Consider the following 13,975-nt stretch of genomic DNA (forward strand, 5'->3'; position numbering starts at 1 on the left):
GAGGTATCTGTATTGATGTAGTTCTAGTAGGTATCTGTATTGATGTAGTTCTAGTAGGAGGTATCTGTATTGATGTAGTTCTAGTGGGATCCTAGTAGTAGGTATCTGTATTGATGTAGTTCTAGTAGGAGTATCTGTATTGATGTAGTTCTAATAGGATCCTAGTAGTAGGTATCTGTATTGATGTAGTTCTAGTAGGATCCTAGTAGTAGGTATCTGTATTGATGTAGTTCTAGTAGGATCCTAGTAGTAGGTATCTGTATTGATGTAGTTCTAGTAGTAGGTATCTGTATTGATGTAGTTCTAGTGGGATCCTAGTAGTAGGTATCTGTATTGATGTAGTTCTAGTAGGATCCTAGTAGTAGGTATCTGTATTGATGTAGTTCTAGTAGTAGGTATCTGTATTGATGTAGGAGGTATCTGTATTGATGTAGTTCTAGTAGGTATCTGTATTGATGTAGTTCTAGTAGGATCCTAATAGTAGGTATCTGTATTGATGTAGTTCTAGTAGGATCCTAGTAGTAGGTATCTGTATTGATGTAGTTCTAGTAGGATCCTAGTAGGAGGTATCTGTATTGATGTAGTTCTAGTAGGATCCTAGTAGTAGGTATCTGTATTGATGTAGTTCTAATAGGATCCTAGTAGTAGGTATCTGTATTGATGTAGTTCTAGTAGTAGGTATCTGTATTGATGTAGTTCTAGTAGTAGGTATCTGTATTGATGTAGTTCTAATAGGATCCTAGTAGTAGGTATCTGTATTGATGTAGTTCTAGTAGTAGGTATCTGTATTGATGTAGTTCTAGTAGGTATCTGTATTGATGTAGTTCTAGTAGGAGGTATCTGTATTGATGTAGTTCTAGTGGGATCCTAGTAGTAGGTATCTGTATTGATGTAGTTCTAGTAGGAGTATCTGTATTGATGTAGTTCTAATAGGATCCTAGTAGTAGGTATCTGTATTGATGTAGTTCTAGTAGGATCCTAGTAGTAGGTATCTGTATTGATGTAGTTCTAGTAGGATCCTAGTAGTAGGTATCTGTATTGATGTAGTTCTAGTGGGATCCTAGTAGTAGGTATCTGTATTGATGTAGTTCTAGTAGGATCCTAGTAGTAGGTATCTGTATTGATGTAGTTCTAGTAGTAGGTATCTGTATTGATGTAGGAGGTATCTGTATTGATGTAGTTCTGAGGTATCTGTATTGATGTAGGAGGTATCTGTATTGATGTAGTTCTAGTGGGATCCTAGTAGTAAGTATCTGTATTGATGTAGTTCCAGTAGGATCCTAGTAGTAGGTATCTGTATTGATGTAGTTCTAGTGGGATCCTAGTAGTAGGTATCTGTATTGATGTAGTTCTAGTAGGATCCTAGTAGGAGGTATCTGTATTGATGTAGTTCTAGTAGGAGGTATCTGTATTGATGTAGTTCTAGTGGGATCCTAGTAGTAGGTATCTGTATTGATGTAGTTCTAGTAGGATCCTAGTAGTAGGTATCTGTATTGATGTAGTTCTAGTAGGATCCTAGTAGTAGGTATCTGTATTGATGTAGTTCTAGTAGGATCCTAGTAGTAGGTATCTGTATTGATGTAGTTCTAGTAGGATCCTAGTAGGAGGTATCTGTATTGATGTAGGAGGTATCTGTATTGATGTAGTTCTAGTAGGAGGTATCTGTATTGATGTAGTTCTAGTAGGATCCTAGTAGTAGGTATCTGTATTGATGTAGTTCTAGTGGGATCCTAGTAGTAGGTATCTGTATTGATGTAGTTCTGGTGGGATCCTAGTAGTAGGTATCTGTATTGATGTAGTTCTAGTAGGATCCTAGTAGGAGGTATCTGTATTGATGTAGTTCTAGTGGGATCCTAGTAGTAGGTATCTGTATTGATGTAGTTCTAGTAGGATCCTAGTAGGAGGTATCTGTATTGATGTAGGAGGTATCTGTATTGATGTAGGAGGTATCTGTATTGATGTAGTTCTAGTAGGTATCTGTATTGATGAAGTTCTAGTAGGTATCTGTATTGATGTAGTTCTAGTAGTAGGTATCTGTATTGATGTAGTTCTAGTAGGTATCTGTATTGATGTAGTTCTAGTAGTAGGTATCTGTATTGATGTAGTTCTAGTAGGATCCTAGTAGTAGGTATCTGTATTGATGTAGTTCTAGTGGGATCCTAGTAGTAGGTATCTGTATTGATGTAGTTCTAGTAGGATCCTAGTAGTAGGTATCTGTATTGATGTAGTTCTAGTAGGATCCTAGTAGTAGGTATCTGTATTGATGTAGTTCTAGTAGGATCCTAGTAGTAGGTATCTGTATTGATGTAGTTCTAGTAGTAGGTATCTGTATTGATGTAGGAGGTATCTGTATTGATGTAGTTCTAGTGGGATCCTAGTAGTAAGTATCTGTATTGATGTAGTTCCAGTAGGATCCTAGTAGTAGGTATCTGTATTGATGTAGTTCCAGTAGGATCCTAGTAGTAAGTATCTGTATTGATGTAGTTCCAGTAGGATCCTAGTAGTAGGTATCTGTATTGATGTAGTTCTAGTGGGATCCTAGTAGTAGGTATCTGTATTGATGTAGTTCTAGTAGGATCCTAGTAGGAGGTATCTGTATTGATGTAGTTCTAGTAGGAGGTATCTGTATTGATGTAGTTCTAGTGGGATCCTAGTAGTAGGTATCTGTATTGATGTAGTTCTAGTAGGATCCTAGTAGTAGGTATCTGTATTGATGTAGTTCTAGTAGGATCCTAGTAGTAGGTATCTGTATTGATGTAGTTCTAGTAGGATCCTAGTAGTAGGTATCTGTATTGATGTAGTTCTAGTAGGATCCTAGTAGGAGGTATCTGTATTGATGTAGGAGGTATCTGTATTGATGTAGTTCTAGTAGGAGGTATCTGTATTGATGTAGTTCTAGTAGGATCCTAGTAGTAGGTATCTGTATTGATGTAGTTCTAGTGGGATCCTAGTAGTAGGTATCTGTATTGATGTAGTTCTGGTGGGATCCTAGTAGTAGGTATCTGTATTGATGTAGTTCTAGTAGGATCCTAGTAGGAGGTATCTGTATTGATGTAGGAGGTATCTGTATTGATGTAGTTCTAGTAGGTATCTGTATTGATGTAGTTCTAGTAGTAGGTATCTGTATTGATGTAGTTCTAGTAGGATCCTAGTAGTAGGTATCTGTATTGATGTAGTTCTAGTAGGATCCTAGTAGTAGGTATCTGTATTGATGTAGTTCTAGTAGTATCTGTATTGATGTAGTTCTAGTGGGATCCTAGTAGTAGGTATCTGTATTGATGTAGTTCTAGTAGGATCCTAGTAATAGGTATCTGTATTGATGTAGTTTTAGTAGGATCCTAGTAGTAGGTATCTGTATTGATGTAGTTTTAGTTCTAGTAGGTATCTGTATTGATGTAGTTCTAGTAGTAGGTATCTGTATTGATGAAGGTATCTGTGGGATTAATGTAGGTTCTAGTATTGATGTAGTTCTAGTAGTAGGTATCTGTATTGATGTAGTTCTAGTAGGATCCTAGTAGGAGGTATCTGTATTGATGTAGTTCTAGTAGGATCCTAGTAGGAGGCATCTGTATTGATGTAGTTCTAATAGGATCCTAGTAGTAGGTATCTGTATTGATGTAGTTCTAGTAGTAGGTATCTGTATTGATGTAGTAGGTATCTGTATTGATGTAGTTCTAATAGGATATCTGTATATCTGTAGTTCTATGTAGTCCTAGTAGTAGGTATCTGTATTGATGTAGTTCTAGTAGGATCCTAGTAGTAGGTATCATTGATGTAGTTCTAGTAGGATCCAGTAGGTATCTGTATTGATGTAGTTCTAGTAGGTATCTGTATTGATGTAGTTCTAGTAGGTATCTGTATTGATGTAGTTCTAGTAGTAGGTATCTGTATTGATGTAGTTCTAATAGGATCCTAGTAGTAGGTATCTGTATTGATGTAGTTCTAGTAGGATCCTAGTAGTAGGTATCTGTATTGATGTAGTTCTAGTGGGAACCAGTAGGTATCTGTATTGATGTAGTTCTAGTAGGATCCTAGTAGTAGGTATCTACATGGATGTAGTCCTAGGTGGTATCTATTGATGTAGTTCTAGTAGTAGGTATCTGTATTGATGTAGTCCTAGTAGTAGGTATCTGTATTGATGTAGTTCTAGTAGGATCCTAGTAGGAGGTATCTGTATTGATGTAGTTCTAGTAGTAGGTATCTGTATTGATGTAGTTCTAGTGGGATCCTAGTAGTAGGTATCTGTATTGATGTAGTTCTAGTAGGATCCTAGTAGTAGGTATCTGTATTGATGTAGTCCTAGTAGTGGGTATCTGTATTGATGTAGTTCTAGTAGTAGGTATCTGTATTGATGTAGTTCTAGTAGTAGGTATCTGTATTGATGTAGTTCTAGTAGTAGGTATCTGTATTGATGTAGTTCTAGTAGGATCCTAGTAGTAGGTATCTGTATTGATGTAGTTCTAGTAGGATCCTAGTAGTAGGTATCTGTATTGATGTGTCTCAGTAGTTCTAGTTGTATTGATTATGTATTAATATGTGTTGGTACAGTATTTAACATGAATGGTTGTATCTCCAGGTGGAGTTGTCGTCTCTAGACTTTCTCCTCCACACCAAAGCGCTCCTCTCCACCATCAGCTATCTGAACACAGCCGTACCCCAGGAGCTGACAGCCTCCAAGGACAGAGAGGCCAAGAAACAGGTGGAGAAGGCTGGACAGGGGAAGACAGGTATACATTATGCTATACTATACTATACTTTAATATACTACAATATACTGTACTGTTCTATAATTTACTATACTATAATATGCCATGCTGTACAACAATATACTAAAATATACCATACTGTATATAATATACCATACTGTATATAATATACCACACGGTACTATACTATACCCTACTATTTTTAATTTTTTTATTTTTTTATTTCACCTTTATTTAACCAGGTAGGCTAGTTGAGAACACCTTTATTTAACCAGGTAGGCTAGTTGAGAACACCTTTATTTCACCAGGTAGGCTAGTTGAGAACACCTTTATTTCACCAGGTAGGCTAGTTGAGAACACCTTTATTTAACCAGGTAGGCTAGTTGAGAACAAGTTCTCATTTGCAACTGCGACCTGGCCAAGATAAAGCATAGCAGTGTGAACAGACAACACAGAGTTACACATGGAGTAAGCAATTAACAAGTCAATAACACAGTAGAAAAAAATGGGCAGTCTATATACAATGTGTGCAAAAGGCATGAGGAGGTAGGCGAATAATACAATTTTGCAGATTAACACTGGAGTGATAAATGATCAGATGGTCATGTACAGGTAGATATATTGGTGTGCAAAAGAGCAGAAAAGTAAATAAATAAATAAATAAATAAAAAAAACAGTATAAAAACAGTATGGGGATGAGGTAGGTGAAAATGGGTGGGCTATTTACCAATAGACTATGTACAGCTGCAGCGATCGGTTAGCTGCTCGGATAGCTGATGTTTGAAGTTGATGAGGGAGATAAAAGTCTCCAACTTCAGCGATTTTTGCAGTTCATTCCAGTCACAGGCAGCAGAGTACTGGAACGAAAGGCGGCCAAATGAGGTGTTGGCTTTAGGGATGATCAGTGAGATACACCTGCTGGAGCGTGTGCTACGGATGGGTGTTGCCATCGTGACCAGTGAACTGAGATAAGGCGGAGCTTTACCTAGCATGGACTTGTAGATGACCTGGAGCCAGTGGGTCTGGCGACGAATATGTAGCGAGGGCCAGCCGACTAGAGCATACAAGTCGCAGTGGTGGGTGGTATAAGGTGCTTTGGTGACAAAACGGATGGCACTATGATAGACTGCATCCAGTTTGCTGAGTAGAGTGTTGGAAGCCATTTTGTAGATGACATCGCCGAAATCGAGGATCGGTAGGATAGTCAGTTTTACTAGGGTAAGCTTGGCGGCGTGAGTGAAGGAGGCTTTGTTGCGGAATAGAAAGCCGACTCTTGATTTGATTTTCGATTGGAGATGTTTGATGTGAGTCTGGAAGGAGAGTTTGCAGTCTAGCCAGACACCTAGGTACTTATAGATGTCCACATATTCAAGGTCGGAACCATCCAGGGTGGTGATGCTAGTCGGGCATGCGGGTGCAGGCAGCGATCGGTTGAAAAGCATGCATTTGGTTTTACTCGCGTTTAAGAGCAGTTGGTGGCCACGGAAGGAGTGCTGTATGGCATTGAAGCTCGTTTGGAGGTTAGATAGCACAGTGTCCAATGACGGGCCGAAAGTATATAGAATGGTGTCGTCTGCGTAGAGGTGGATCAGGGAATCGCCCGCAGCAAGAGCAACATCATTGATATATACAGAGAAAAGAGTCGGCCCGAGAATTGAACCCTGTGGCACCCCATAGAGACTGCCAGAGGACCGGACAGCATGCCCTCCGATTTGACACACTGAACTCTGTCTGCAAAGTAATTGGTGAACCAGGCAAGGCAGTCATCCGAGAAACCGAGGCTATTGAGTCTGCCGATAAGAATATGGTGATTGACAGAGTCGAAAGCCTTGGCGAGGTCGATGAAGACGGCTGCACAGTACTGTCTTTTATCGATAGCGGTTATGATATCGTTTAGTACCTTGAGCGTGGCTGAGGTGCACCCGTGACCGGCTCGGAAACCAGATTGCACAGCGGAGAAGGTACGGTGGGATTCGAGATGGTCAGTGACCTGTTTGTTGACTTGGCTTTCGAAGACCTTAGATAGGCAGGGCAGGATGGATATAGGTCTATAGCAGTTTGGGTCCAGGGTGTCTCCCCCTTTGAAGAGGGGGATGACTGCGGCAGCTTTCCAATCCTTGGGGATCTCAGACGATATGAAAGAGAGGTTGAACAGGCTGGTAATAGGGGTTGCGACAATGGCGGCAGATAGTTTCAGAAATAGAGGGTCCAGATTGTCAAGCCCAGCTGATTTGTACGGGTCTAGGTTTTGCAGCTCTTTCAGAACATCTGCTATCTGGATTTGGGTAAAGGAGAACCTGGAGAGGCTTGGGCGAGGAGCTGCGGGGGCGGAGCTGTTGGCCGAGGTTGGAGTAGCCAGGCGGAAGGCATGGCCAGCCGTTGAGAAGTGCTTATTGAAGCTTTCGATAATCGTGGATTTATCGGTGGAGACCGTGTTACCTAGCCTCAGTGCAGTGGGCAGCTGGGAGGAGGTACTCTTGTTCTCCATGGACTTCACAGTGTCCCAGAACTTTTTGGAGTTGGAGCTACAGGATGCAAACTTCTGCCTGAAGAAGCTGGCCTTAGCTTTCCTGACTGACTGCGTGTATTGGTTCCTGACTTCCCTGAACAGTTGCATATCACGGGGGCTATTCGATGCTATTGCAGTCCGCCACAGGATGTTTTTGTGCTGGTCGAGGGCAGTCAGGTCTGGAGTGAACCAAGGGCTGTATCTGTTCTTGGTTCTGCATTTTTGAACGGAGCATGCTTATCTAAAATGGTGAGGAAGTTACTTTTAAAGAATGACCAGGCATCCTCAACTGACGGGATGAGGTCAATGTCCTTCCAGGATACCCGGGCCAGGTCGATTAGAAAGGCCTGCTCACAGAAGTGTTTTAGGGAGCGTTTGACAGTGATGAGGGGTGGTCGTTTGACTGCGGCTCCGTGGCGGATACAGGCAATGAGGCAGTGATCGCTGAGATCCTGGTTGAAGACAGCGGAGGTGTATTTGGAGGGCCAGTTGGTCAGGATGACGTCTATGAGGGTGCCCTTGTTTACAGAGTTAGGGTTGTACCTGGTGGGTTCCTTGATGATTTGAGTGAGATTGAGGGCATCTAGCTTACATTGTAGGACTGCCGGGGTGTTAAGCATATCCCAGTTTAGGTCACCTAACAGAACAAACTCTGAAGCTAGATGGGGGCGACCAATTCACAAATGGTGTCCAGGGCACAGCTGGGAGCTGAGGGTGGCCGGTAGCAGGCGGCAACAGTGAGAGACTTATTTCTGGAGAGGGTAATTTTCAAAATTAGTAGTTCGAACTGTTTGGGTATGGACCTGGAAAGTATGACGTTACTTTGCAGGCTATCTCTGCAGTAGACTGCAACTCCGCCCCTTTGGTAGTTCTACCTTGACGGAAGATGTTATAGTTGGGTATGGAAATCTCTGAATTTTTGGTGGCCTTCCTGAGCCAGGATTCAGACACGGCAAGGACATCAGGGTTAGCAGAGTGTGCTAAAGCAGTGAGTAAAACAAACTTAGGGAGGAGGCTTCTGATGTTGACATGCATAAAACCAAGGCTTTTTCGATCACAGAAGTCAACAAATGAGGGTACCTGGGGACATGCAGGGCCTGGGTTTACCTCCACATCACCCGCGGAACAGAGAAGGAGTAGTATGAGGGTGCGGCTAAAGGCTATCAAAACTGGTCGCCTAGAGCGTTGGGGGCAGAGGATAAGAGGAGCAGGTTTCTGGGCATGGTAGAATATATTCAGGGCATAATGCACAGACAGGGGTATGGTGGGGTGCGGGTACAGCGGAGGTAAGCCCAGGCACTGGGTGATGATGAGACAGGTTGTATCTCTGGACATGCTGGTTGTAATGGGTGAGGTCACCGCATGTGTGGGAGGTGGGACAAAGGAGGTAACAGGGGTATGCAGAGTGGGTCTAGGGGCTCCATTGTGAACTAAAACAATTATAACTAACCTGAACAACAGTATACAAGGCATATTGACATCTGAGAGAGACATACAGCGAGGCATACAGTAATCACAGGTGTTGAATTTGGAAAGCTAGCTAAAAACAGTAGGCGAGGCTAATCCGCTAGCACAACAAACAGCAGGTAAAATGGCGTTGACTAGGCAACGGGGCCGACAGGTAAGACAAACAAGCAGAAAGGAGTACCGTGATTAATGGACAGTCCAGCGTGCGTCAGCTATGTAGCCAAGAGATCAGTGTCCAGGGGGCAGCGGTGGATGGGCAGGGGGCTGGGCTGGCGAGTGTTATCCAGGTTTTTTTTTTTTTTTTTTTTAAACTAACAATGACTAACTAGCTTGTAGCTAGTTAGCTGGTTAGCGTCTGGAGGTTCTTGAGTGTGTCATAAAAATAAAAATAAGAGTAAAAGTAATAGCGATTCCGTATCACATTGGGTGAGGCAGGTTTCCGGAAGGTATAAACAAATTAAAAATCAAAAAGAGATAGAAAGTAAATAGACAAGGTAGCAGTTAGCGGACCGGAGCTTGACAAGCTAGCCGTTAGCAGGCCGAATTAGCAAGCAGGGAGATAGCGAGGGCTAGAGAGTTAACCTTTGGGGGACGTCGCGATGGGGTGAGTCTGTTTATTTATTCCTCTTCATGCGGTGAGCTGGAGATACAGCGATTCAGAAAGCTCGCGGGCCTTGGCCAGCAGATGGATCTTTGGCGATGTCGCAGCGGAAAAGCCTGTTGAAACCCCCTCGGACGATTATGTCGGCGGACCAGTCGTGATGGATCGGCGGGGCTCCGTGTCGGCAGTAGAGGGTCAGTAGAGGGTCCAGGCCAATTGGCAAATTAGGTATTTTTGGACCTCTTCGGGTAGTCGGGAGATGGGCTTAGCTCGAGGCTAGCTCCAGGCTAACTGGTGCTTGCTCTGGGACAGAGACGTTAGCCAGGAGTAGCCACTCGGATTGCAGCTAGCTATTTACGATGATCCGGTATAAAGCTTCAGAGCTTGCGGTAGGAATCCGGAGATGTGGTAGAGAAAAAGCAGTCTGATATGCTTTGGGTAGATGTCGCGCTGGTGTCCTAGTTAGCGTTGAAGACCGCTAGCAGTGGCTAGCTAGTTAGCGGCTAGCTTCTGATGAGGGTTCCGATTCTAAAGCATAGAAAAAGCAGATCCGTACCACATTGGGTGATGCGGGTTGCAGGAGAGTATATTCAGCCTGTGGTTGGGAAGTGAGATTAAAATATGTACGAAATATATACGGAAAAAAAAGAGGAAAAAAACTATATTTACACTATACAGGACGGGACACGACAAAACACACGTCCGACTGCTACGCCATCTTAGATTCTCTACTATATCACACTACTACTGTATACCACTACCACACTATACAGGACGGGACAAGACAAAACACACGACTGCTACGCCATCTTAGATTCTCTACTATATCACACTACTACTGTATACCACTACCACACTATACAGGACGGGACAAGACAAAACACACGTCCGACTGCTACGCCATCTTAGATTCTCTACTATATCACACTACTACTGTATACCACTACCACACTATACAGGACGGGACAAGACAAAACACACGACTGCTACGCCATCTTAGAGCGCGCCACCATGGTATACTATAATAGACCATACTATACTTTACCATATTATACTGTAATATACTATAATTTACATACTTTAATGTACTATAATACACCATACTGTACTATATGTAGTACTATAATACACCATTCTGTACTATATTTAGTGTATGTTGGGCACCACATGGCCATTAAAGACTAGTATTAAACTCTGTTCTGTACCATACTATAATATACTGTTCTGTACCATACTGTACTATATGTAGTACTATAATACACCATACTGTACTATATGTAGTACTATAATACACCATACTGTACTATATTTAGTACTATAATACACCATACTGTACTATATTTAGTACTATAATACACCATACTGTACTATATTTAGTACTATAATACACCATACTGTACTATATTTAGTACTATAATACACCATACTGTACTATATTTAGTGTATGTTGGGCACCACATGGCCATCAAAGACTAGTATTAAACTCTGTTCTGTACCATACTATAATATACTGTTCTGTACCATACTGTACTATATATAGTGTATGTTGGGCACCACATGGCCATTAAAGACTAGTATTATTAATGTCGTCTCATTGTTCTCCTCCTTCAGTGTCGAAAGGACCAAAAAACAGCAATGTGTTCAACTTCAAACTGTCTGCTAAACTGGGTTCATTCCGTGTGGAGGTGTGTGATGACCGGCGGAACATCGCTGACATCACAATACAAGGTAAGATGTGACCAATCATCTGAAAGGAGAGGGGGGGAGTTATGCTGCTTATAAACTTACATATCCAGTTTTGGAAAATGTCCTTCCAATGTTTATTTCAGTTATCTCTGCATTGTGATTTACATACAGTGTACTGACTGTGTACTGACTGTGTACTGACTGTGTACTGACTGTGTACTGACTGTGTACTGACTGTGTACTGACTGTGTACTAACTGTGTACTAACTGTGTACTTGACTGATCTGTCGTCAGGTATTGATGGGTCGGTGCTGGTCCAGGCCAAAGAGACAGTGGTGTTCGCCAGGCTCAGGGACATAGTGGTGCTGGATGTCGACCCCAAAACCATCCACAAAAAGGTGATTTTTGATTTAAAATTGATTATTGCATTGGTCCTGTCTCAGTTAACTCTACTTTTTTTGTTTGTTTAGGTACTATTTTTATATATTTTTTATTTTACCTTTATTTAACTAGGCAAGTCAGTTAAGAACAAATTCTTATTTTCAATGACGGCCTACCGGGGAACAGTGGGTTAACTGCCTGTTCAGGGGCAGAACGATAGATTTGTACCTTGTCAGCTCAGGGGTTTGAACTTGCAACCTTCCGGTTACTAGTCCAACGCTCTAACCACTAGGCTACCCTGCCGCCCCTCCACTCTAACCACTAGTCTACCCTGCCGCCCCTCCCCTCTAACCACTAGTCTACCCTGCCGCCCCTCCAATCTAACCACTAGTCTACCCTGCCGCCCCTCCACTCTAACCACTAGTCGACCCTGCCGCCCCTCCCCTCTAACCACTAGGCTACCCTGCCGCCCCTCCACTCTAACCACTAGGCTACCTGCCGCCCCTCCACTCTAACCACTAGTCTACCTGCCGCCCCTCCACTCTAACCACTAGTCTACCCTGCCGCCCCTCCACTCTAACCACTAGTCTACCCTGCAGCCCCTCCACTCTAACCACTAGTCTACCTGCCGCCCCTCCACTCTAACCACTAGTCTACCCTGCCGCCCCTCCACTCTAACCACTAGTCTACCCTGCCGCCTAGTACAGACAGTAGTACAGACCATTGGCCAACACCGTGTTCTGTTATTACACACATCGTTAGTGAGCTGTAGGGGTAGTTTGTAGTAATGTGGTCTGTTTTAATTTACAAGGGAGAGACTGTATCATCGTCATACTGTAATGTCCTGGTGTGATCCTGTAGGCCGTCTCCATGGTGGCCGAGGAGGTGTTCAGCTTTCAGATGTCCCTGTATCCCAACGCTACGGAGGGAGAAGGTTACTCAGACACCTCCAAGGTGGACGGGAAGGTTACCATGAGGCTGGGCTGCATCCAGATCGTCTATCTGCACAAGTTCCTCATGTCTCTACTGGTGAGGAGAACCTCAGGGATGGGTATCGAGAGCTGGGCTCAATTCCATTATCAATTCCAGATCAATTCAGGAAGTACACAGAAATTCCAATGACCTTGAATGCTTTTCAATCGGGATAAAATAAAATTTAAAAAATTAAAAAATGGAATTCAAGTGTTGTTTACATTCTGAATTGAAATGGAATTGGTCCCAACTGGAGAGGACACGTTGAGACATCAACTTCCCCACTGAGTAGAACTTGGTTTAATAGTACCTACGTCATTCATTTAGGAAATGTAGATACCGTGTGAGGGTTATGTCTATGTGCCAGTTTCCTACACGCGGATGAAGCCTATTCCTCCACTAAAACTTACTTTTTAATGGAGATTCTCTAAAGGTCATGGTCTTAAATAGGTTTCATCTTGGTCCAGGAAACCAGCTCTTTATGTTGCAGGGGAACGTTATTAGGATGTTTGGGTCGATTGGAGTCCTTTCATGTTACCATGAAGACTTAAAACATTATTTTAATTTCCTTTTTTACTGTTTATATTTATCCTGTTATGTATTTGTTTATCTTTTGTATCTGAACTCTTTCTTTTTCAATTTCTCCAGACCTCTTATAGCTATCAGTGTCCTCAGTGTCCTCAGTGTCTGTGGTGTTCTCTCCAGGCCTCTTATAGCGATCAGTGTCCTCAGTGTCCTCAGTGTCTGTGGTGTTCTCTCCAGGCCTCTTATAGCTATCAGTGTCCTCAGTGTCTGTGGTGTTCTCTCCAGGCCTCTTATAGCTATCAGTGTCCTCAGTGTCTGTGGTGTTCTCTCCAGGCCTCTTATAGCGATCAGTGTCCTCAGTGTCCTCAGTATCTGTGGTGTTCTCTCCAGGCCTCTTATAGCGATCAGTGTCCTCAGTGTCTGTGGTGTTCTCTCCAGGCCTCTTATAGCTATCAGTGTCCTCAGTGTCCTCAGTGTGTGTTCTCTCCAGGCCTCTTATAGCTATCAGTGTCCTCAGTGTCTGTGGTGTTCTCTCCAGGCCTCTTATAGCGATCAGTGTCCTCAGTGTCCTCAGTATCTGTGGTGTTCTCTCCAGGCCTCTTATAGCGATCAGTGTCCTCAGTGTCTGTGGTGTTCTCTCCAGGCCTCTTATAGCTATCAGTGTCCTCAGTGTCCTCAGTATCTGTGGTGTTCTCTCCAGGTCTCTTATAGCTATCTGTGTCCTCAGTATCACTCTCCTTATGAGGTACAGTTTATGGCATGTTGTATGGCACTAAACTACAGATTATGGCACGCAGCACTAAACTACAGATTATGGCATGCAGCACTAAACTACAGATTATGGCATGCAGCACTAAACTACAGATTATGGCATGCAGCACAGCACTAAACTACAGATTATGGCATGCAGCACAGCACTAAACTACAGATTATGGCACGCAGCACTAAACTACAGATTATGGCACGCAGCACTAAACTACAGATTATGGCATGCAGCACAGCACTAAACTACAGATTATGGCATGCAGCACTAAACTACAGATTATGGCACGCAGCACAGCACTAAACTACAGATTATGGCATGCAGTACAGCACTAAACTACAGATTATGGCATGCAGCACTAAACT

The 13,975-nt window shown here is 42.8% G+C and overlaps 1 protein-coding gene across 1 annotated transcript; it reads left to right on the forward strand.

Moving 5' to 3' along the window:
• Positions 1-4,576: 4,576 nt before the first annotated feature.
• Positions 4,577-12,472, forward strand: LOC135566445 (intermembrane lipid transfer protein VPS13C-like; the record flags this gene model as incomplete). The annotated part of the gene is made up of 4 exons (XM_065014156.1): positions 4,577-4,727; positions 10,895-11,011; positions 11,264-11,367; positions 12,212-12,472. Coding segments are annotated over 4 exons (633 nt in total), but the record flags the coding sequence as incomplete, so codon positions are not given.
• Between the last annotated feature and the right edge of the window lie 1,503 nt (positions 12,473-13,975).

The sequence above is a fragment of the Oncorhynchus nerka genome, unplaced genomic scaffold (genome assembly GCF_034236695.1).
Source record: "Oncorhynchus nerka isolate Pitt River unplaced genomic scaffold, Oner_Uvic_2.0 unplaced_scaffold_4926, whole genome shotgun sequence".
NCBI classification, from domain to species: domain Eukaryota; kingdom Metazoa; phylum Chordata; class Actinopteri; order Salmoniformes; family Salmonidae; genus Oncorhynchus; species Oncorhynchus nerka.